This window comes from Ursus arctos, unplaced genomic scaffold, assembly GCF_023065955.2.
Source record: "Ursus arctos isolate Adak ecotype North America unplaced genomic scaffold, UrsArc2.0 scaffold_4, whole genome shotgun sequence".
Taxonomy (NCBI): Eukaryota; Metazoa; Chordata; class Mammalia; order Carnivora; family Ursidae; genus Ursus; species Ursus arctos.
Window position 1 is genome coordinate 24,495,809 of NW_026623056.1, and position 25,523 is coordinate 24,521,331.

The 25,523-nt window shown below is 39.2% G+C and overlaps 1 protein-coding gene across 4 annotated transcripts in view; it reads left to right on the forward strand.

Moving 5' to 3' along the window:
• Positions 1-11,938, forward strand: part of OPA1 (OPA1 mitochondrial dynamin like GTPase) — an 83,501-nt gene extending 71,563 nt beyond the window's left edge. For all 4 annotated transcript variants that reach the window (XM_026496413.4, XM_026496418.4, XM_026496407.4 and 1 more), the window contains 2 exons: positions 9,305-9,372; positions 11,507-11,938. In XM_026496413.4, the coding sequence (XP_026352198.2) occupies positions 9,305-9,369 (65 nt within the window). In that variant the 3' untranslated portion in view covers positions 9,370-9,372; positions 11,507-11,938. The remainder of the gene's footprint in view (positions 1-9,304; positions 9,373-11,506) is intronic.
• Positions 11,939-25,523: the final 13,585 nt, after the last annotated feature.

The following is a 25,523-nucleotide window of genomic DNA, read 5'->3' on the forward strand; positions in this document are numbered from 1 at the left end:
ATGTTGTAGTAAAACACACAGAAAATCACTCTGCTTTGAAAGTTAAACCCAGGACCCTGGCACTTCCTGTGTGTGCTTATGCCTCATGTCTGTCCTTTCTCCAAAGATGTTCACGTCATCCCCATCTTAAAACCACTGGATTAATTCTTCCACGTACTCTGCCTTGATCTTGACTTTCTTACCTAGAAAAACCCTCAAATGTTTGCCTGCTACCGCCACTTTGAACCATCCACTCTCTTAACTTAGTAATCTTTTATTCTCACTTCTGTCAAATTTGTTTTTTCAAGATTGCTGACAATCGAGAGAAAGCAGTGAGCCAGGCGAGCATTAAGGAATAGAAAGTCTATATTCCCATGTAACTGCAGCATTTGGTACTTTGGGATCCAAATCCTGCTTGGAGCTCTACAACTGTCTCTGACATTTGTATAGAGCTTTGCACTTTACAGAAAGTGTTACGTTTGTCCATGTTTGCCTTGTAAAGGCATATGAGGCCTGTAAGGTATTATCCCCCGTTGTTCAGATGGGGAAGTTAATGTTCATTGAGGGAAATGGTTTAGCTAGTTACATAAATATTTATGGCAAAGCTGGGGCTAACAACGTGTTAGAGATAGTATCTTCTTAGATTTGTTTTGGGATCTGCTCATTTTTAATCTTTGGGTTTGTACTTGTGGGTGACCAAATTCATATAATTTGACTTCCATTTTTGTATCATTTTCAATGTCCTAGTTTTTGAGCCTACTCTCCTAAACTAATTATTAAGAATCTAGAACAATGAATGTGTCTCCTAAAGACATGTAATGGTTTCATTCTTCAAAAAAGATAAATATACAGGATTATAAATCTGTGTAATTCTGTATTGGTATTTCAATTTTGTGATTTTTCCTTTTCTGTAGGAAATAAGAAATTGTGACAAAATGTAAAGGTGATTTTCTGAATTAATGAATATGTAAAACTGATTCTGAAGTTGTTTTTTTTTCTTTGATCCTTATTCTGACTTCTGGAACCAACATCAACAATGATACCTCTTTACAAGATCGTAGTGAGAAATAACTGAGAACTTACGGAATCAGCCTAACAAAATATGAATTCCTGTTAGCCCTTCCTGTGATAAGTTTAATAATAATCCTTTGTCCTAGTGCAGCATCTTAGTTAAGAAGTATCATTGTATTTCATTTTTGTTTTTCATCTCGCTTAATTCATAACTTTATTAAAACCTGCAATTTTTAGTTCCATATTTTTTTCATAAACTTTTGGTTAGGTTCATAAATCAAAATTATAGTCTCTATTCTCATATTATTTTCCTTTACTTTTAAAAATTACATTAATGAGCTGACTGTTTAAGAATCATTCTCAGGATTCATTCATCTGTTACGCCTCCTTTTTAAAGCTTCAGCACTAAAGGTCTTTTGACAAACCAATATTTATAACAGTTTGACAGCAGGATGAGGAACAGCGTTTGTCTTTGTAACAGCTTGAAGAAAGACCCTTTCCAGGACCCAGTCATGCAGTTACAATCTTGACCTCTTTCTTATGCTGGGAACATACATACAGCACCACCTCCCATGTGTTTTCTTGTCCCATTGACTGTCCATTCACTTCCCATCTGTTTTGCAGTCTTAAAGGAACAGAAGGGGCCCTCTTCTTAAATCTGTCTTCGCAGGTGATAAATGATGTCCTGTCTCTTTAAGGGCTGCCTGGGTGGTTTTCCTTTTCTTAAAATGTTTCAACTTTCCTTCTAAAAAAATTCAGAATAAAATATACTTTTAAGAAGAGGAAAATAGAAAAGAAAAAAAATGATGGATTATTTTTAAACTTTCTTAATTGATTGGGACCGAATATTTTGTTGGTCATTGTGCTAAAGATTATTTAGCCTTCTCAATGAATTACCTAAATCATATTTTTGAAATTGTTTTGATGTTTAGGTTATTCTGTGGAAGCAAAAGGAATGTATTCATTTTGAAATAGTGTATTTATTTAAACTTTTGGGGGTGGGGCAAATAAAGCAATGTATCATTAACGACTTAGTATATAAAATAACTTTTAAAGATTTTTGTCACCATAATTTGAGTTAATTGATGTAATTAATACGGAACATTTTATGTACTGGATACAGAATAAAATAATTCACAGGTGATTATTAATCTTATGCTAGAATCTAACTTTTACATTTAAAAGACCATCATGAATCCCATAAAAATTTACTATTTTTTCTTCGATTGCTAAAAAGAAATGCTTTAAGTATACATATTTATATCATTGGATTTTCCAAAATCTTTTTCTCCCATGCAGAAATTACTTATAGAAAGTTAATAGGACAAATATTGTACCCCCCAAAATGTTTTTAAATTACCGATTTTAAAAAAGACCACTTTTCGAGTTGTATGATGTATTATGTGAATCAGCCACCTAGTGGTACATCTTCTATGAACTCGTTTTTAAGCTTGTTTATTAATTCCCTGCCCTATTTCAAAAAGGATTTGAGGCAGCTTGCAACCATCTATCCTGTATAAAATATAAGAATGCTTAAGTGGAAAATTGGGTGAAAGGAAAGAGAAAGTTAAGACAGGTGAAATAATGTGAAACTTGGGATAAGATTGGTACCCCTCAAAATACTTGCTCAGAGGTTCTTCTGTTTTGCAAGTAACCTGCAAATTTAGTTCTGAGTTTCCTAGACGGCTGATGCAAAATGGAAGGCAAAGTTGATTTCGTGGTGTTGCTGGTGGCTGTCAGACACAGCGGTTGCTTAGTGGAAGCATGGGTGTTCCTTGTACCCAGTGCCTGAGGGAAATTTCATCCATACTCACAGACAGACACTGAATTATATGATAGAGTAAATCAGATGACTATATATAATCATGAACTTCATGGGGCTCTTTACTTGGTTTCGGCTCAGTGTAGACTAAAAACATAAGCAGTTCTAGGTGAAATCAAAATGCTGCAGTCCAGATACATAGCTGTTTGGCTTATCTAAAGATGAACTCACATAGTATCTAATATCTAGGATCCCCCATACAGTCTTCCATACATATGATTTCTTTTTTTTTTTTTTAAGATTTTATTTATTTATTTGACAGAGACAGCCAGCGAGAGAGGGAACATAAGCAGGGGGAGTGGGAGAGGAAGAAGCAGGCTCCCAGCGGAGGAGCCTGATGTGGGGCTCGATCCCATAACGCCGGGATCACGCCCTGAGCCGAAGGCAGATGCTTAACCGCTGTGCCACCCAGGCACCCCTATATATATGATTTCTTTTTGCAGCTGAGCCTTGTAATAATCAGGTAGCAGAAAGTTCAAGGTTTTATACTCACTGACAATGACAAACACCTGGAATGGAGCTGGTCTATTAATTAAGGGGCAGATCCATAGCATTAATAGTTAGCTGAGATGAAATTACAATTTCCATCTACTTATGAAAGTGAAAGACCTGAGTGTAAGGCTACTCTGTGTTCATTCATACTGAAGTCTTTTGGAGAATTAGCTTTAATATATCACGAAAGTGTTTTAAGAGGTTTTGATTATATTGGGCAAAAGAGCCTGGTAGAAACACTTGCAGTTAAAAGTTTTAAAAAAGAAAGAAAAAAAGAGAGGGGGAAAGAAAGCAAGCCGAATTTACCGACAAGTCACTTTGAGCTATTTATATATTCATCAGACCTAAGTTGTAATTTATTTCATAGACTTTCTTAAGGCAGCTTTCTTTCTAAATCATGTTGTTTCGGGGGTCTGATTACACCAAATTTTTAAAATAGTCATCTTTAATGTTTGATTTATGTTTTGGTAAAGTAGATTACTCAAAAGTGAATGAATATTCATAGACATCTATTGCGTAGCAAGTTCTGTGCTAAGCCAAGTGATAGTAAATGACACTTTTTTGTATGTAGATAATTCATGCAAGCAGTTCCACATTGATTCCAGGGGGGTGGGGAACAGTATAAAACTGATGTTTCTAAAATTATGTAGCCCTGTGACAATAATATTGTCATTTGTGATTGAATTTTTACTCAGCTTAATGTCAAATAAATTTTTAAAAAATACTAAGGAGCAAACAAAACAATTAAGTTTGAAAAGATGCAGTTAAAACATAGGACCAGTTAGAATAGTACATTTCAGTCCTAAGTTTTAAAGCAATACAGGCTTTGAATTCTTCTGGACATATTCCCTAACTAAAGAATATGTCCCTTCTGGACATACTCCCTAAAGAAACTGGGGCTGTGACCTGACTGTGATCATGAAGTTAAAGGCAAAGCTGAGACTGGAAGCCTTGCTGCTGACCACGTCATAGAGCTTTTAATCCATTATGTTCTCATTTTTATAAAAACCATATAAAATTACTACTCCATTGATTATTAGGGGTGTTAGTCCAGGGATTTCTAGCGTTTGTTGTCATCAAACACTGCTTTCATTGTGTACTCCTGGAAAGTCTATGTTTCGGAAGATCTGTCTACAGTAATATATTCTTTTTCATTAGAAACATCGAGTTATAACTTCTGTCAGCCTAAATAATAATTGTTCTGAGAGTAGATGTAATTCCGGCCAAAGATTTCCATATGAACTTTTGAGACAATGGAAATAACGCAGACAACTCTATTACCACCTTCAGCAGACCCCTAGAAGTCAGGGACCCCACCTTTGAAATTACTATATCAGTCTCAAACAACTTTCCAGAGCATAGGAAATTATGCCTCCTTTTTCTGTAACAAGCAGAAGTATTCTGTTTGTCTTCATTAATGAGTCTGTTTAAAAATAGTCATGCCTGTTTGTAGTCATGCCTTGTTGTAGGAAAACTACAGTGCCAAGATTCAGAAGAGAAGTATTAGATTTAGCTATACTCCTTTGACTGTCTCTTTGGTTTTTCCTCTCATCGACTGTAAAAGGTGCATATTTTTTCTTGTGCTTAATCTGTTTTGACTATACCTTTGAGAATCTTAAATCTGGTCTCTTGTTTGGTTGGTTGGTTTTTTTCCATGTTTCCCTGTACTCTAGATAATTCCTCTAAATACTGAACTTCTAAAGAACACTTACAGTATAATTGTCTAATAAAAGGCAAACCTTTTTAGGAGCAACATATATTACATGTTAAGAACTGTTCCTTTAGTGAACAGCTTTTTTACAGCAAAATCTCACCCACAAGGTGTCCTCAGGCTTGGTACGACGTATGTATGCAGCGTGTTATAAAACAGTTCTGTCAAGGTACATTTTGATCTTTGGATGTGTGGTTTGCTTAAAGTACACTGCATTAGTAAGTTTGCAGTTTGTTTCTTTGTGCTTTCTTTAAAAACCTCAGAAGTTGTAAAAGATTTATTTCAGCACATGTGGTAGTGTTTTGTGTGTGATTCTTTGTTCCTATTCTAAACTGTTATTAACCACTGAAGTGAACCTTCTCCCAGGTTTGGCCTTTCGGTATTCACAGTGCATTCAAAACCTAATTACAGATTAGTCTATATTTGAGACTTTTAGAGTAAGTATCAGAAGATTCAAAGAGAAATTGAGAGTAGCAGTATCATTTCATGGGGAGATAAAGAGACCCAAAACATGAATGGGTGTCAAGTCATCTGAAGAAAAGAAAAAAGAGAAGGAACTTCATTCACTGAGAGGGACGGTTTATGAGGTGGGGATTATGGGAATATTCATGACTCAATCAAGAAGCACAATGAATTGATGTTTGAAATAGTTCATCTTTTAAGTAAACATTGGATAAATGGAAAGTAGACTCCGTATTCACTCCATGTAGAATTGCCTATTTCAGAGCCGAAATAGCAGTTCAAACAGAAATAGCGGTTTGTTAATCCCTTCCTGAGTTGGTTTAATTTATCAAGTTAATCTGAAGTTTTATAAGAATTCTCTAGCTATAAATATTTAGTGCAAATATTTAATGGAAAAAGGAGTTTGTTTTGTAATTAGCCATGCTAATCTATACACACATTTTCGTGGGAAAGTAATTTCTAAATCGTAAGATAGTTAAATACAGTAAGATCTTAGAATCTGAAAACACTAATACTGGGACATTAATTTGGAAGGATCAGAAAATAGAAAGTTTTAGTTGCTAACACTTAATTTTTATGGACGACTCTTTCCTGTGTGCAGTTAGATGGCATAGTTTGTATATAAGAAGTGCTGAAGACTTAGAATTTAAAATGAATTCAAATATAGGAAATAATGCTGTTTATTATTTGCAATATAGCTTCTTTGCAAAGAATGAAATCAGTCTACTTCTAAAGCTCTGTGTTTGTGTTTGTGTGTGTGTGTGTATGTGTGTGCGCGTGCGTGCAGTCAGCATAGTCTTCTTAATAAGGTGAAATAATTAAACTGAAGTTTCTCTTTCCACTGGTATTATATCGTTAGATCTGAGTATTCTCTGTTCCGTGTTGCTTATGTGGTTCGGGTGACCCACCAGCTCTCCTAGATCTTCATTGTCAGTGCGTATGTGTCCTGCTTCCTATTCCCACGCTGGCTCTAGTTCTTGTGCTCCTGGCTTCTGCCCTCTTGGTCATTGGCATAACACCCAGAAAGCCTGTCAAGTGATATTTTCCTTCTTAATAACCTACAGCCTTTATTGTCTGTGCTGTATTTTTGGAAACTTCACTTACCACCTGTCAAGTATTTATTGAGCGTGTATATTGAGTTTGACATTCTTGTAAACACTGAAGATGCTGAACTTTTTTTGTCCAGTTTCATACTTTTTTATTATTTTCCAAGGATTTCTTCAAATGTATGTAGATCTAAGTCTCCTCAAGAGGTAATAATATTTATTATATGTCTTTAGTCATTCCTAGGCACAGAACTACTTGGGAGTGTGTATGATAACTAGTCCATTCCCTAACTTTTATCACAGTGTGTCTTATTTCACATAAAAGGTAAAACAACAAATATACTTGACATAATAACATTTGTTTTGTTATCAGAGTCTATATATGGTAGCAGCTCTAGTATGTTTCTGAATCAGAGGGATGTCACAAAGCTAACTCTCCAGGCTTAATGTCCTCATCCTTGGGAGTGACACCTTTGGTCGTATGAGGACTTGTGGGATTTAAAATCATCCCAAATATAGTAGACTCTTCATAGACTTAGAATGAGGTAAGTGGGGTGGTCAAGGAGTTCTTCTCAAAGGCAGGATAGCAGCCGTGTGTCCATGTCACTCCATTAAGTGCACTGTATAAAATGAAGGAACAAACACAGGAATGAATTTTTAAATTTAGTGTATAAAGGATACATTTATCACAATTATTCTTTTTTCTTTTAACGTTTACCTCCACCCTCTCCTCTGCTCATCTCCCCCCATTACTTCCCAGTTACTTATTGAAATACCCTTTGTGTCATCCTTGAGGTTTCAGAGTAAAGTGGCACGGTGTCCTGGTACTCTATTTGTAAAATTCGTAAAAACAGCTTTTTGAAAGGGAAATTTGGCAATTTTATTCTGTGGTTTTCTTATTAAAGTTAGTTAAATAAGTCTTTTACTTTCATTTGGGAAAAAACATTGCGTATCTCCAATTTTAGAAGAATTTGAGCTTGATTCAGACTCCACAGTTAGACACCTGCGCCAGAGTGGCCCTTGGTCTCTTTCAACACAAACAGATCTTGCTCTGAACAGTCTCTTGTGAGTGATGCTGCTGTACCAGCCGCTCCCAGATCGTCTATCGAGCTAAGGATGGAGGTCATGGGCAGGGCACAAGGATGGGTAGAGCTGGCCCTGCAGCTGCCCGATCATACGCAGATCGTGGAGCAAATAGAATCAGATTTCCTCTCTTTATACAGTACGGCTTTCCCAAGTAGAAGTAGTTCTCAGTGAAATGGTTAGAGGAGCTGCCAAGGCTTTGAACACCTGTTTTAGATTTCCATGTGTTGTGCTCTTTAAGGCAGATGATTTTTTAAATACCCTGTTCATTTCCAAAATTCTGTGAGACAACTTAGAAAACTTTTCACCTACTCTCCCCTTTTTAAAAAAAACTCTTCAGCCAATGAACTGCACTATGTGGAACTCTCTAAATACTCCCTGAAAAAACTAGGTGAAGCTGTTTCTAAGCAAAAATGAATTAATTTTAAAAAGAAGAGTAGGGCCTTATTTTGAGAAAGGATGTATATTTTTGGTTTGACTGTTCTTTTACAGATAGTACAGACTACCAAAAAGTATAGATAAACACAGAGTCTGCTGGAGGTTCTTTCCCTCTCCCTTTGCCCCTCCTCCCGCTCAGAAGCACTCTTCCTCTCTCTAAGATAAGTAAATAAATAAATAAATAAATAAATAAATAAATATTTTTTAAAAAATACAAATGTTGAATATAATAATGATTTTTCTATAGATATAGTACAGAATGCTTTATAGTTTTGCCTCTAGAGCAATAGTTTTGAACCAATCACTTCACTTTAATTGATAATTCCCACTAATATGTAGAATTGTGTTAAAAGGATAAAAATATTTGTTACTGTGCTTAGCACAAACTGTATTTTAAAGGGGAGTTGCATAATTAAGTTAGCAATGAAGTAGAATAAATCACAACTTCCATTTTTTTAACATTTGGAGATTGACACGTACTGTGACTAGTTTATATCTGTGAAGGAAGTCTTTATATTTCAAAGAGAAGTTATAGATTTTATTTGGAAGTCTATAAACATGAAAATCGAAAATCAAATAAGATAATGTAAGTCTGTCTTTAGTGCCTGTAGTGTTTTTAAACTTTATTCATTTTTGTATGTATTTTTGAAGTGCTTTACCCTTTTCATGTTTGTTGCAAATATCTCCTACAATTTCTTTTATCTATTTTGACATATGAAGTATACATTTTAATGTGGTCATACTGGTAATCTTATCCTTTGTAACTTTTCCCATTTATCCTAGAAAGTCATTTTCCAGTTTAAGGCCTGTTAAATGCTCACCTGTAGTCTTTAGTTTTTAAAAATGGTTTCATTATTTTATTTTATATTTTGGTCTGTTCCAGATATTGCTGAGTCCTTGGTTGGACTCCAGAGAATCTGAGAACTCCTTAAAATTCTGTACGCAATTACATATGTATCTATACATACATTTTTCTGTGTAAGATTCCTTAACTCTTACTGCATTCTGAAAGGGGTCTGTCACAAACCCCACACACATTCCCTTTCCAAAAGGTTGTTAAGAGCTACTACTACAATCTGTTTTAACCTTTTTTGGATATAAGGTGGTGTGGGGTGCTAAAGTAATTTTTTTCCCTTTTCCCAAATAGAGTATCCCAGATAATTATCCAATATTTATTGGATAATTATCTTCTAAGATTTGTGTTGCCTTTGAAAAATAAATTCACTTTTAACTAATTTATTATCTTTTTTCTCTCTGCAGAGAAAGTTAGAGAAATTCAAGAAAAACTTGATGCTTTTATTGAAGCTCTTCATCAGGAGAAATAAATGGTAATAAGTTAAATAAAAGTCCTCTCACTGCATTGGTACTGACTAGATGCAAAATTTATATTTTTTGGCTTATTATTATAGTTTATCATTGTACTTGACTATATCCTGCTTGTTCCTTAATAACAATTTTAATGGCAGGAATCTCTGAAACTAATTCTACATTTCACATGTATAATGTTCCTTTTGAATACTTGATTGTCTTCTGGCTGAACTGAAAATATCCTCTAGAACTCATTTTGAACAGAACAAAGGTAAACAAAGCTAAGCTGTTTCATAATATGCATGTGGCTCGTAAGTTTTCTGCACGTAAAGAAGTGAACTGTAGCTCTCATTATTTTCCTCATTGTTCACATTCCATGGATAATTATGTGTATGTTAAGTTGCAAAGCATTTACTGGCTTGACTGGTAATCCTAACAATTGTTCTTAATCTTATTCTCTTATGTTTAAAAATATTTCTCCTGTGTAAAATAACTCAGAGAGCCTTAGAATGGAGTATTCTTCTGAATGTGTGGACTCTTGTCTAATTCTATATAGTCTGGCTTTGGAAGCATGTTCCAAATAAAGTATTACATATTTAAAGACTTGCCTTAGTAGCTTAGTAACCTGCTAATTATTGCTAAAGAATTATAATTAGTGAGTCTTCTGCTTTTATTGAAGAAGTTGAGAAAGGGAAAATGCTATAATTAAGACATTATCATCTATTTAAAATATTTAATTAATCACTTTATCTGTGAGCCCTGCCCTGTAGGCAGCCTGGAACACAATCAGAACTGGAAGGAATAGAAAAGTAAAAGATTCCCTCCCTAGCTGCATTCATTTCAGAAAAGGCCCTTTAACCAAACTACCTGTTTGCCTCTACTGGAGGGGCAGTATATTGGAGAAAGCAAGCTAGAAAAGGAAGCACAGCTCAGAGGATTATCACTCAGAGCAGCATCCCAGCAACGAGTAAGGGAGGAATTAGAAAGCTTTCCAGTAATGCTGTGTTACTTAGTTCTGTCTCTCTCCCTGAAGTTAAGACGAATGTATATATGGATGTGTACAAAATGCATCTAGAAACTAAATATCAGTCATCTTGAACACAATCCAGAAATAATTCATTGTTTTTAAGTGTTTATGTTCATAAATGTTTTATAAAACTTCAGTGTATAAAAATTTTCTTTTAAAGCCAAAAGGTTGTTGTATCTTCCTCGTTGTTATAATTACTATCAATAATTAATGTTAGAAATAAACATTTTGAGAGCCTTTTTGATTTGGAGATTCTCCTCTTCAGCACCAAAGTTCTCTTGAAATTTTTGTTTGTAAATGTGGTTCAGGGTGGTGGTGGGGGTGGGGGGAGAAAATTCATGAAAATCACAGAAACCCAGTAAAAATATAAGCTGCATTTCTGTCTTTAATGAAATGAGGAAGCCTAAAGCCAGCCAGTGTTTTACATAGTGGTCGGTGTCACTTCCGTAAGCTGGTCGGTGTGACATCTTAGTGTTACCATTGCTACTGGGAACATGCCTTTTCCTGCCAGAGTGTCTGTCTCAAGTGGAGGCCAGGGCAGTCCCGAGAGCTAAGTTGTCTGTGAGGAAACCATCCCAGTTCTTTGTTCCTTACTTGGCTTTGGTCTCTCCGGCCCTTTCCAACCCTTGGGGTTTATAACCCTGTGAACTGTTAGTAATTCTGTTTTGTACCGTGCATATCCAATGAAAAGAATAAATGTGGCAAAATGGGAGGGAGTGGCCTTGCTTCATTCTGACCATTCTATAAGAGTTACCAGGAACTTCAAGGAATAGTTTCTTAACGGTAGTTTTAACATGTGTGGAGTTCCTTAGCCTGATAGTTTTAAGTACTTCATTCTGATAATTGCTGAAGATGTTCGTATGCAACACAGTCATACACAGATGACTTTGTTGATTGATTTTAATATGTTTTTAAATGTTTTCCATAAAAAATAAATTACATTATTTTTTGATTCACACATCATGTTAATAAAATTGTTCTATTGTTAAAGTAGGTGATATTTTGCATTTAATAAAACCAGCAGACTGTTAAGTTTCAGTGTTTTTATGATCATGCAGCAGTAAAGTTTAGAAATTTTGCATTTGTCTCCTCATACCTTAATTTATCAAATGTGTTTATTTTTGCAGAATCCTACTCATAATATAATCACCTCTGCATACATGTGAAGAAAGAAAACTCCAAAAGTCTCTTGTCCTGCCTTTTTTCCTTCTGCTATTCCACCTTTCTAAACATAAAATAAAGTCATGGGATAAAAATAATTTATGCGTGTTCGAGGCACTTTAACCATCAGTTGCCTTTCGAATGCAGGAACAGTGGACATGGCATTAAAGTCCTATTTTAATTGTATTGAAGTGACAAATTGAGATAATACAAGAGGTGTGGCCGTTAGATTCAGTCCTTGAAGATAAGAAGCTTGCTCTCCTGCTCGTCTCATTTGTGGTAGCACGTTCAACTAATTCATTAGCTGGTGTTACCCAATGTGAGTTTTTTTCTGGGGAAAAAATGCCAGGTGTTGTGAAAAGCTATCAATTGTATATAAAATGATGGTAACCCACTAAGTTGTTGTCTGTATCTGTAATGTTCTATGTGCAGTAGCTATCTGATTATGGAAATTCAGTTTACATTTATCATGTGAAAGAGGACTAGCTAACAGAAGAGTGCCTCAAATAGGTGAATTCGGATTACAAGTCTGGGTACGTTCAGTGAAAGAGGTCTCACCCTTCATAGCCAGCCCAGAGGGCTGCCTTAGAAGCGAAGTTGGCAGTGGCTTCCCTGTTTGCTTCAGTTGACCGTTTTGTCCTTTCTGTACCCATTTGAAATTCATTCAGTTTGGATGTCGTATAGGTAAGCTAGGTTCTCTGTTAGCTGTGGGTTTTTTGAACCTGTTGACAGAGCTACTGGGTTGTGACACAGGGTAAGGAAGATAAAGAATAATGAGTTGACTAATTTCATTTAGACTGTTGTCAAGCACTTCAGGTGGGCTTCAGGAAAAGGCTTTAGACATAAGACTATTTGAAATAGAAATTGTTTCAACAGAATAATGTTGACCATCTCCCTCTTAGCTGAAAGTGTAAAGAAAAACGTAAAATTTGATTCATTGCAGTTCAGTTATAGTACCTTCACAGCATTTTCATGTGCTTCATACAAATACTTTTTTATTGGCTAATGGATGTTAAAGCAAAGAAATATGCCATTTTTGACTTAAAATATCTTTCTTATTTATTTCTGCTCTTTGTTGCCATTTCATTAAGCCTTTAATATTCTAATAAAAATGCCCATTGTGTGACAGTTTTTATTTTATAGTTCATTTTACAGCTTTTTTAGAATTATGTTTTGGTAACAGTTCCCTTGCCACCCCACTTTTTTTTTTTTAATTTAGCATCAATATATTCTTCATTGTGATTTCACTCGGGATCTGAGGACACTCACTATACAAAGTTGGAAGGATATCACAAAATATTTCAGAAATTGAGAAGTGAGTAAATATTTGTTTTACATTGTTTGATAAGGAAGGTAGATCCGGTTTTACACAGCTGGTAGTGGTGTTCATTGTTACTTGGTAGATGAGGGTCAAGAACATTTCATGTGTCTTTCAGCTCTAGGGCTGGTGGGTGAACAGAAAGGGAGTAGAGCCGCCCCCCACCCCCTCCATGTTCTGTGCTGAGTTTGGAGATGACCTCACTGGTTAATTTCCTCTGACCAGTGCTGCTTGGTGGTAACTTCTCACTGAAGCAGGCACCATGCAGTTATTAATATTTTTGTAGTTGCAGGGGCGCCTGGGTGGCACAGCGGTTAAGCGTCTGCCTTCGGCTCAGGGCGTGATCCCGGCGTTCTGGGATCGAGCCCCACATCAGGCTCCTCCGCTGTGAGCCTGCTTCTTCCTCTCTCACTCCCCTTGCTTGTGCTCCCTCTCTCGCTGGCTGTCTCTATCTCTGTCGAATAAATAAATAAAATCTTAAAAAAAAAAAAAATATTTTTGTAGTTGTAAAACAGAGCCACTTTACAACTATAAATCTATTTCTAAAGAAATAGGACCATGTTTTTTGTATGTGCTATGGATAGGAAAAAATACCCTTAGCTGTTATTTCTGTAGATTTTTCCCAAGCAAAAGGCTGGCGTTAAGTCAGTACTTTTTTCACATCTCTTTGTATAAATTTAAGAAATGGGGATGGGGTGTCTTAATTTTGAGATCACTATTTGTAGATTAAACATGCAAATAGATGATAAAAATTGTGATTAAAAATCCCATGTAAGAGTCCAGATACCCCCTCGCCCCCCACAGTAATATGACTTCTTTCTTTCATGGGCTACATATTTTTTTTTTCCTTTTTAGCTGATCTCATTCTAAGCGTGCTTTTTTTTTTTTTCTTGGAAGTTAGGTTGATGCAGATGTTAAAAGAAAAAATAAAATTCGGATTCTCAACAGTAAACCCTGTGTGTTGTGTCTGTAGTTCAAAAATTACAAATGATTCAAATTTAAACAAATCACTTCAGAAATTCAATGTACAAGAGTTAAGTTCTAACTCAACCAGGAATCATTTGTTTTTCATGGCAGAATTTGCAAAGAATAGAGTGAACAAAGCCCTGTATGGAAGACTGAACACCTGTAGATAGATTGTATCTAACATTTACTCGGTCAGGATATCAATTTTAAAACTCCGTATTGGTAGGCAACGCACAATAGGAAACAAGCCGTTCTTGCTGCTTCCCAGTTGAATCAGCTGAGCTATGGCTATAGGTGGAGCAAGCAGCCTTTCTTAGTAGCTTAATTATGTTCTCTCCTCTTTGTATTCCGTATTCCCCCCCCTTTTTCAGCTTTACTCCAGTGGACTCCTTCCCACAAATAATTTGGCCTCCAAATGCAAATGAATAGAGTAAAAATGAGTAGGGAACATTGCAGAGTGGTGCTTCCTAACCGTATAATTTGGGAAATTTACATATGATAAGATTCAGAGTGTAGGCTTAAAAGGTAAATCCCTTAACTAGTTGATAATTTTGTATTTATTTATTTCAGATGTATTTATCTGCAAAAAAGAAATACGGTATTTTAGTTTTCCCGTAAGAGGGATCAAAATAATGCATTTTATCTCCGTTCTCTAAGCTGGTGTTTGCTGTAGTCTCAGGTGCTTTAGCAGTATAGACATGTGCTTACAAATACACTTACTTTTGAATGATCATGGCTATGTGTTTAAATATTTAAAGCTTAACCTTGTTTTCACTTGTGCACTGTGAATGACCTTTGTATTATTTTTTAAAACCGTGCTCCATGTCGGTGTTATTGCGATGATACTTCGCCTGTGCTTAATTAAGGTCGTTTGTGTAGATTAGTAATTAAAGATATTTAAATCATGTTATAATTTGATATTGGAGAGCATCTTTTAACTTTGTATTAATGAAGGGGTGAGAGAGAAAGAGGAGAGAAAGAGATCTGTCCACCTAGGGTCGTAATTTGACTTCACGGTGTAACCAAATTCATGGGCTCACAAGCCATTCAATGTGGCTCTTCTCTGAATACTTCTATTTCACATGCTTCACATTTCACACTTGTAATCCATGGTCAGACAATGCCTTTTTTCTTGTCTTGATACTTGTCAAAGCATTTTGGTATTTTCTTTGATAAAATATATTAAAAATGTCTTTTAATTGGATTTTGCTGCCACGGCCATCGTTTTCATTAATGATGCTAGCATGTGCATTTGTACAGGGGGCTTATTAAAAAGTCATACCTAAGTCTTGGGGCGCCTGGGTAGCGCAGTCGTTAAAAGCGTCTGCCTTCGGCTCAGGGCGTGATCCTGGCGTACCGGGATCGAGTCCCACATCGGGCTCCTCCTCTAGGAGCCTGCTTCTTCCTCTCCCACTCCCCTGTTGTGTTCCCTCTCTCGCTGGCTGTCTCTCTGTCAAATAAATAAAATCTTTAAAAAAAAAAAAAAAATGTCATACCTAAGTCTTAGAATGGGAAAGAACCTTAAGGATCCCTTACTTCCACCTGCCACCTTATTATGAACTCCCGTTTCTTTTTTTTTTCTTCCCAGAACTTTGCTCCTAACTGATGCTTATTAAATGTTTGTTGATCATTTGATGTGTAAAATAAGGCAGAGTATAGGTGTGTCTTCTCCAGGATTCTTATGGTTGGCCGAAGTCAAAACGAGGGGAAGACTCGAAGGCATGATTGCTTCAGTAAGTAGTACATACTAGCTGGAGTATGGTTTATTTCTGGTGAGTTAATGTCAAGAGACAGTCTTTGAATTCCTTTGGAAGATTTGTAGAAAAGAACATGTTTCCGTCACGTTAGCCTGTAGGTCACTTGTCACTGTTAACGGACCAGTCTCAATGTGAGGCTTAAAAAGTAGTTGTACTTTAATTTTTTATCCCTTGTACACTTCAAGTCCAAAGTCTGCATGTATCAAAAAAGTTTGAAGAATTTACGTCCTGTAGATTTAACAGAGTGATTTGTTTCCTTCTCACGCTTCCAACTGAAGAATTAATACCTTTTAAAAATTACCCATTTTTTAATTGAAATATAGTTGACATGTAACATTAAATTAGTTTCAGGTGTATAAAGAATTCTCTATGAAAGTGAAGTAGCTATCATGTGCTTGCAAATAATACAGATGGATTGTTTAATTGTATTGCAAAATGTGTTTTAAAATAAACACACCCAATTTGTGACAACTAAAACAGTCATATTCTCCACATATTAAACTAATAGATGTAGAAAACTTAAGAGTTAGGTTGAGTGCTACAAAAATTGTCAAAGATTAAGAAGCAGAATAGTATCAGGAAAGTTTATTTTTGTTTATTTTGTATTTTTTTATTTAAATTCAGTTAGCCGATATATAGTACATCATTTGTTTCTGACGTAGTGTTCAGTGATTCATCAGTTGCATATAACACCCAGTGCTCATCACATCAAATGCCTTCCTTAATGCCCAGCACCCGGTTACCCCATCCCCCCACCCATCTCTCCTCCAGCAACCCTCAGTTTGTTTCCCAGAGTCAAGAGTCTCTCATGGTTTGTCTTCCTCTCTGATTTCTTCCCATTCAGTTTTCCTCCCTTCCCTTATGGTCCTCCGCACTGTCTTATAGTCCACATGTAAGTGAAACCATGTGATAATTGTCTTTCTCTGATTGACTTAGTTCACTTAGCATAATATCCTCCGGTTCCATTCTCGTCAGTGTAAATGGTGGGTATTCATCCTTCTGATGGCTGAGTAGTAGTCCATTGTATATATGGACCACATCTTCTTTATCCATTCATCTGTTGAAGGACATCTCGGCTCCTTCCACAGTTTGGCTTTTGTGGACGTTGCTGCTATGAACATTGGGATGCAGGTGCCCCTTCTTTTCACTGTGTGTGTATCTTTGGGGTAAATACCTAGTAGTGCAATTGATAGGTCGTAGGGTAGCTGTGTTTTAACTTTCTGAGGAACCTCCATTCTGTTTAAATGTGAGTAACCTTTACCTCGAAGAAGACAGTTTTGTAAGGGTAAGAAAAATGTGCGTCATAAGGTTTAATAAGTATCTTGAAACAGTAAGAGTTGAGTTACTAGCTTGAAAATTGAGAGCGTGTATCTGATCACTCTCGGAAAGACTGGAGTTACGTTCACATTCTCTGGATCAGTGTTGAGGCTCATCTGGGGTCAAGTCACTGAGTAGGAAGTAACTTTTAAGGGTTTTTAAATCCCTGTTACTTCATTCTTTGCAGTAGAGAATTCTTACGTGTTTTGTTTTTAACTAATTAATCCAAGTGTTAGCTGGTTCCTATCCAGGTTTGAGAAAATTTAAAAACCCATAGGCCCAAGGCCCAGTGAAGACCCAGTCACCATGCCACGACACTGCCAGCTGCCTCCCACAGAGGAATGTCGTACAGCTGTGTTACCAGAACACAGCTTCACATTTGAGGCAGAATGTCCGTTCTGCTGCTTATCCTCGGAGTGACTACATCACATAGAACAACATGGAAATTAGAATTTTATCCACTTGTCAGAAAATAGAGTCATGGTTTTCATGATCTAGCACTTGCCAGGAACTTGTGAGACCTCTAACATGTGTGAGAAAGTATGCAGAGAATAGACTGGCTCCATCTTGCTTTGCTAAAGTTTTTCTGAGAATTAGGCCAAAACTTCAGGAAGCAATACTGCCTGGACTGACACTGACCTACCTCTCGATTCATCTAACATGCCTGGGCTTTCCCAAATGCTATATGATGTACCTATTTGAAGAAAATATTTTTCTGCATGGTATCCTTTGCAGAAGTAAAACCTAAGAACATGTCTGTTATTTGAGTTCATTAAAAGAAGGATTACTAGATTATGCAGTGCCAGCAAAGCTTCCCCCTCCAGACAAATGTATGTGCCACTCTTCTGTCAAAGAGAATTCAAGACCTTAACCTGTTTCTTCACTTCAGCTGCAGGAAATGCTGAAATTAATTTACCTCTTAACTTAAGGAATTAACCTATCCATTTTTCTGCGTTCCATTTTTGTTTTTAATCTCTCTTTTCCATATGTCTTAACATGGAAGTAGTCACACATCATTAACAAGTTGCAATGCTCACTTTTTCTCCATCAAGAAATGTATCTGTCTGGAGAGCTTGAGTCAGAAGTACCCCCACACTTGCAGCACGTGAGCTATGCATTAAGAACCCAGCACGTACCCAGTTACAATAGCAAACCTGCATCCCTGCCTCCATGAGCAGTACTAGCAGGAGGAAGAGGTGCCTGGTGTGTGTTGGGAGAAAGGTACAGAAGGCAGCACACCCTTACTAAGGGCCCATTATAAAGGTCCCTGCAGGACCGAGCGCACAGCAAAGACGTGTACTGTCACTGGCCATTAGCATTTTGGGGTCTGTCTAGAAACCCCGAAGCCTTTTTAGTATCCTATCTTGCCAAAGATTGGTCCCGTGAAGTTTTTTTGGTTTTTCTTTTAAGTTTTGATGTTAAGAAAAGAACTTGAACCAGTATGTCTTGTGTTCTGCGTTCATTACCACAGGTAGTATTATTTCCATTTTGTAGATGAGGAAATTGGCTCAGAAAAGTTGTTCAGTAACTTGCCCAAGGTCATTCTAGTGAGTAGCAAAGTCTAAATTTGAAAACAAGCCTGGTTAGACACTTGTGTGCACTTTGCTGTCTCTCAAAAATACTTTTAGGATAGTGAACTTATTTATGAAGTGGACTTACTGAGGAGTACCCAGGGCACTGACACCCCCAGAAAGTGCATAAGGAGTTAACCCTAACTGAGGCTGTGGCTGCACCACCAGAATGGGGATCTCAGCAGAGATGGGGGTCCCTGCGGGGTCCTGGGGGACAAGGTGATCCTGAGATTCAGGGGGCTCTCATCTCCTGTCTGCCCCAGACCTCAAATCTCAGTAGTAGAAATTAGTACTTTGTGATTTTTCCTCAACATGTTAATCATGTTAATTTCCCATCTTACCTGTGTTGATCCTCTAAATTTTTTTGAGTTAGCCCAACTATTCAGATCCAGAATTACTTTTACCCCAGTTTTTAAAACCTTGATTGAATATTTCCCCAAATTTTACTGCCTTTTTGTTCCTAATAAACTTAACACTTGAGAGAAAGGCTATTAGCAGAAGCCTCTACAATTTAGACAATTTATTTTTAAGAGTATCCTATACGTTCTTTATTTAATTTTCTTGCCTTGAGTTTCTAGTTTCCCAGGACTATTAGCTTGAAAGTAGATACTTTTCTTGCCGACATTCTCGTGAGTTTATCTTTCCGTGTATCAGATCGCCCCTGATTGAACATCCCCACCCTTCGCTGCCTCTACCATATTGGAGCCTCTCAGCGCGAGCAAAACCACTCCCGTTTTCATACATTCAGACTTCTCTTCTTAAACATCTGAGACATTTATGTTCTTGCTAATTATACTTGCCAACTGCCGTGGTCATAGCTGAACGAGGATCGTGAGATCGTAGTTTCATTCATGTCAAAAGTACTGTGTGTGTCGCCGTATGGGTGGGTGAGGCGTTTGGATCTTGTTCTGCGGCGGGCACCCCCATCGGTGCAGTTCGCCAGCTGTGTACCCCGTGATTGGCTGGGCTTTTGATGTGCAGATACTACAAGTTGGTCACAAACTTGTGTACAATGGGCCTGTTCTGGTTCATGTGAAAATCAACATCCTTTTTTGTGTTCCCGGGTGACAAGATGCTACAATACTATTAGCATTTGCAAAGAGTGTGCTCTGTCCAAGGGTGTAACCACAGATCGTGTGCTGCTCAGTTTGTGTTTCTCTATTATGTGAGAGACACAAAGAAGCTGAAGGCTGGCAAAGGCCTGTCAAATCTTGTAATGTAGCGCTCGACCCCCAAACTCCACTTGGCCTCCGAGCATCTCTTGTTCCCTGTTCCACCCCTTTCCCTGAATGGGCTCTGAGGTAGGTAAATGAATTCAGAGGCCTGGTAGGCGGGGGATTCCTTTCTGACCTCATTCCTGTACCATTTGTTTGCAGGCTTGTAGGGGGAGAGGAGGACATTTTGGAATCCTTTGTGTTAAATAATTTTCTTGCAGGTTGGGGAGTTAATGGTAACTTTGTCTGAAGCCAACCGAGCAGAAAGCCTCCACAGACCAGGCGTGGCACGCTCAACCAACCTCCTCAAAACTACAAGATGAGAATGTGGAAATAGGGAAGTTTCCAGAGCAGATGCATACAGAGCACATCTGCATGTTTCCCATCTGGTAGTGGGAAGCCGAGATCTTCCTGTGTATATAAAATAGAGTGATTCTTCCTTTAAAAAATTGTTTCCTCTTTCTGAACTACCATAGCTTTTATCAGTAATGCCTATAGTTTGGATACGTATATTCGGAGACATTTTTAAAGCCTCCCACCACCTGGCTGGCTGTATAGAGTATGGTGTGGTTTGTAGAGGATTTCTATCATTTTTTTTACCCTCAGCTTCACTTTGTTTATCTAGCCAGTGAATTACAGTTTTAAAACAATGATAGCTCACGTTTTGCAAAAGAAGAAAAGAGGTCCAGAGAGAAGGAACAATTGGTTCCCTTAGTGGCAGAACTAGAACCCTTCTCTGCTGACTCCTAAGCATGTACAGTGGTCCTCCCTTATCCACAACTCCAGTGACCCAGGGGCAGCCTCCGTCCGGAAGCAGGTGACCGTCCTCTTGAGGCATCATCGGGCCAGTTGTGTCCTAACACCACACCACAGTGCCTACGCCATTCCCCTCATTTCGTCTCATCTCAAGAAGGAGGGTGAGTACAGTCCAATAAGGTATTTTAAGAAAGAGACCATATTCACATAACTTTTATTACAGTATATTGTTATAATTGTTGTATTTTATTATTGGTTATTGTTAATCTCTTACTATGTTTAATTTTTAAACTAAACTTTATCATAGGTATGTGTGTACAGGGAGAAGCATGGCATCTGTAGGGCTCAGAACTATCTGCAGCTTCAGGCATCCACAAGGGGTCTTGAAATGTCCCCCCCTTGCTGATCATGGGGGACTACTATACTGTGTCTGTTCCAAGAAGATTGAAGTCAGGCCACAAACTCAGTGCCCCCCAAAGTCAGGCATTTTGTAAAAGAAGCTGGAGATTTGGGTATTTATTTGAAACCTCCCTACTTTTGAATGGTAGCAGCTAATTTAAAAATCTTGGGGCATCAGGGTGGCTCAGTCGGTTGAGCGTCCGACTCTTGATTTCGGCGCAGGTCATGATCTCAGGGTCCTGGGATCCAGCCCCACGTCAGGCTTCTAACTCAGTGGGGAGTCGGCTTGAGATTCTTTGTATCTCCCACTCCCCCTGCCCCTACCCCTGCATGCTCACTCGCTCTCTCTTTCTCTCTCTCTCTCTCTCAAATAAATAAATCTTTTGAAGAAGATCTTCAGCGGTGTGTGAGTCAGACAGAAACATCCACAACCAGCATGCTGCCCAGCCCCAGGTCACCATGTGCGTCTTGAACTGCAGCGCTCTGTCCGCCGCTGGCCTCAGTGCATCTGCGTGACAATCCTAAGGGCTTCTGACGAGAACATGATTCCTGGTCATGCTTCGGGATGCGTAGATGTTGAGCTTCATGTAGACGCGTGGAGCTTTAACCTTAAATGAAGCTAAATGATGAGGGTGGACTGAAGGGAAAATGTCATGTATTAAATGCCAACTATATTAAATATATATTAAATATGTTAGTTTACTTATTCTTACTCCCTAACGTAGGCGCCGTCACCATTTTTCAGCACATCAACGCCTGCTCGGAGAGGTTCCCTGAGTTCCCAGGCTGGCAAGTTGGCTGCGTCTGTCTGGGATCCCATGTGAGTTTGCCTGCAGAGCCTGGAAAACAGAGCAGGTATTGAATGGGCTGGCGACGTGCCAGGAGCCCCCTTCCCTTACCCACTCACCTGTCCCGACCCGACAGTTCCTTTTCGTGGTGTGAGCTGCAGGAAAGGGTGTGCATTCCGAGAGAGACACTTAATATATACTACATCGAGCGCAAGGGATAAGTTGGTGCTGAGAGGAAACCCTGATCGAGTAAGGTGTATGTATTTATATAGAAGTCTCTTGTTCCACACGTCTAACTTTTTCAAGTTCGGAAAGTCACGCTGGTGAACTTCAGCGGGGAAAGTGTCCCTGAGGCCTGTTTTACACATTTTAAGTGAATCCTGAGTATTCAGAGCATATTCTATTTTTAGGGTTTACTGAGGAAGAGGTAGCCCAGAATTCTGGTAATTATTTTGTATTTGTTGCTCAGCTTGAATAAAATCATCTCACTAACTAAAGGGTACGGTACCGTACGGGAGAGCCGGTTGTCTACTGTGTGTGTGTGTGTGTGTGTGTGTGTGTGTGTGTGTTTATCCTGCATTTGTAAAAAGGGTTTGTCTCTGGTTCCAGAAAAGCAATCCGTGTGTGTGTGTGTGTGTGTGTGTGTGTGTGTGTGTCTATTTATCCTGGATTTGTAACAAAGGGTTTGTCTCTGGTTCCAGAAAAGCAATCCGTGTGTGTGTGTGTGTGTGTGTGTGTGTGTGTGTGTGTGTGTGTCTATTTATCCTGGATTTGTAACAAAGGGTTTGTCTCTGGTTCCAGAAAAGCAATCCTATTTGGAGAAATTCTGTCAGGAAAGAAGGCAATGACATGCGCACACGCAGAGTTCAAACCCGTGCGTTTGGATCTTCAGAAGGGCGCAGCAGGGCACACGGCCATGAAGCACAGGAGTCCTATTCTGATGAATCATGCTCCGCTCCCCGCATGACCTTATTAGCGCCACTTCCTTCTCCAGGCCCGACGTGGGAAAGCACAGTGAGCTGGAGAGTCCCACAGGTTTCCCCCAGCCCAGGTCACCTCTGAGTTTCTGCGCCTGATTAAACTTGGCATCCAGAGAAACCAAGGGACCATGCATCCTGGTCCAACGAAGTCAGGCAAGATATTTCCGAGGGGACATTCTGTTTTAAGTGAAAGGCATTCTAATACTTGCCTCCAAACCAGATACAAGGTGTTTCTCTCTCAAATCCTTCTAAATAATGAGAGTTACCATGTACTGTTTGTCAGGCACTGTTGGAAGCACTTAAATTGTCTGAATGTTGTTCATTTCCACAACCCTGAGAGATAGGTACTATTATTTTTCCCATTTTATAGGCAAAAACCCCAAAACAGAACCTCTAAATCATTCAAGTTGTCAGAGTTTGCTTAGCTTATAAGTGGCAAAGCTGGGATTTCCACCTGAAAGTCTGGTTCCTGGTCTGTGCCCCTCACCACCGCCCTGTACTGTAAATTGTTTCTCGACCAGAAGTGGCCTGCATTGCCCAGTAGGAGGCATGAGGAAGAAGTTACTGTTGGCAAAGACGTCAGAGAAGTTTGAGAGGTGGTGAGTTCAGAAGGGAGGCATTTGGGAGCTGTAGGTAAGAGAGGTGCTGCTTTCTCAGGAATGTTTGCACAGAGAAATAGCTTTGCTGGCTCACAGGTGCCTTGGTTCCACACCCAAGTCCTGAGATACCCCTGGCTGCCAACAAGACTGCTCACATCCAGCAGCAACTCCCTGCCAAGGGCAAAGGTTAATCTGCATTGGAACAGGGATGAGCAAAGAGACCTAAATCCAAAGTAGGTTTCCAAAGAGACTGACTATTGGCTGCCTGATAGAGGGTACAGTGCGACTTGTGTGAACTTAGGTTCACGGCCAGGCCGAAAAGGGATTGCCTTGTCTACTAAGAGCCCCGCTCCCAGGCCATGCTTTCACCACCACGTGGGCATAAGGAACCTAGATGGGGAGCATTTTAGATTACAATAGGGTGGTTTGCATTTGCTGGTTTTGCATTTTTCTAATCTCAATGGGTTTTCCTTTATTCTCGTTTTATACCACCACTTTGACGTACTGTGTTCGGGGTACTCTGGATAGAGTTATCTGGAAATAAGACAAATGGACTTTTTAAAAAATTTTTTAAGAGATTTATTTATTTATTTTAGAGAGAGAGAGAGCATGTGCCCCTGCAAGTGGGGGGAGGGGCGGAGGGAAAGACTCTCAAGCAGACTCTGTGCTGAGCACAGAGCCTGATGTGGGTCTCGATCCCAGGACCCTGAGATCATAACCTGAGTCAAAATCAAGAGTCAGGGGCTCAACCTACTGAGCCACTCAAATGCTCCAAATGAGCTTTTAAAATATCCGTGAATCCCAGGATCTAGAAACAAATTGGTATCTTCTGTGAAGTCTATATATCTATTAAGTACACACTGGCTTTCCTTTCATTCACAGCCAAGCTCCTTAAAGAGAAATCATCCACATTCCTTGTTCAGCTCACTCCAAGCTCGCATTTTCTTTCACCAGCTGGGCACCTCTGCCTCCTGCCTCTCACTGAGGCCACCACTGTCGCCCAAACACTCTTTTACTTACTTGGCTATTTAAGACTGTGACATCCGTTCCCTCTTCCACTCCTTCCCTCTCTCTCTGTAAACCCTTATTTCTTTGGCTTCTGTCCTTTGATGACACCATTTTCTCCTGGTTTCCCTTCTAGTAACAAAGCAGCTGCTGATTGTCAGTGCTGTTTGCAGACCTTCCTAGATGGTGGCCTTTCCCGGAGCTCTTCCTCAGTCGCACGTTCTCCCTGGCTGGTCAACTCCCTTCCGTGTTTGCAGTGACTGTCACTCTCTGGCTCCGTCCCAGTCCTCTCCCCATACCCCAAAGCCCCATCCCCAGCTGTCCACTCACATGTCCCACAGACACCTGTCCATAGTGAGACCACTGTTTTCTCCATTAAAACTGTCCCTTCTCCAGACCTCACTATTTTGGCGACAGACACTGTTAGGTACACAAGGCAGACATCTAGGAATCTCCTCTGATACAGGAACAAACCCAATTGCCAGTCTCTCTAGTTTCATCCTTCTATCTTGTGTCCCCATCCTATGACCTCTGCGCACATCAGACAGCCCTCGTGTCTCACTGCATTGCCACTGCAGACCTTCATTGCCCCCTTCCCCCCATCCATCCTCCACACTCTTGCCAGAATGATGTGTCCAAAGTGCAAATGTGACTTCTTAACTAAAACTGTCTCCAGATTTTCAAAGTTCAAACTCTTCAGCTCCTAGCTCTGCCCGATGAGGGATCTGCTCACCTCTCGAACAGCAATTCCAGCCCCGCTCTTCATCCCGCATCCCTGTTAGAGCCCCAGAGCCCCCTGCTCCGTCACACTGCTTCCTGCACACGCGCTGCTCAGACTGGACCGGGCTCCTTGGTCTGATGACCCTCCTGCCTCCCTGGGAACCCTGATCGAGCACCACCTGCTCTGGGGAACTTCTGTGACTCCTTCCTTATTCCGTTGTCTCCCACCTGAGTGAACTGCCCTACATTAGCGCCCTAAGCACGCGCCTGTCCTAACGCAGCAGCGCGTCCTGCAGTTACCGATCGCTCCTGCGTTTCCTCACAAGACCGAAGGGTCTCTGAGGGCAGGGGCTGTGTGGTCTCTCTTTTCATATACCTAACACTTAGCCTGTCACAAATACAGAAAAACTATTTAAAGGAGTCAGTTGTTCATGTTTATAAAGCATACGGTATGTAGATTCTGAGTTACATACAAATTACTGTTTACTGCTATCTGTACATTTACTGTGTGTGTGTGTGAGAGAGAGAGAGAGAGAGAGAGCTTCTTTCGTTTGCTAACTGGTATACAACAATTAACTCTTCAACTGGCAAAA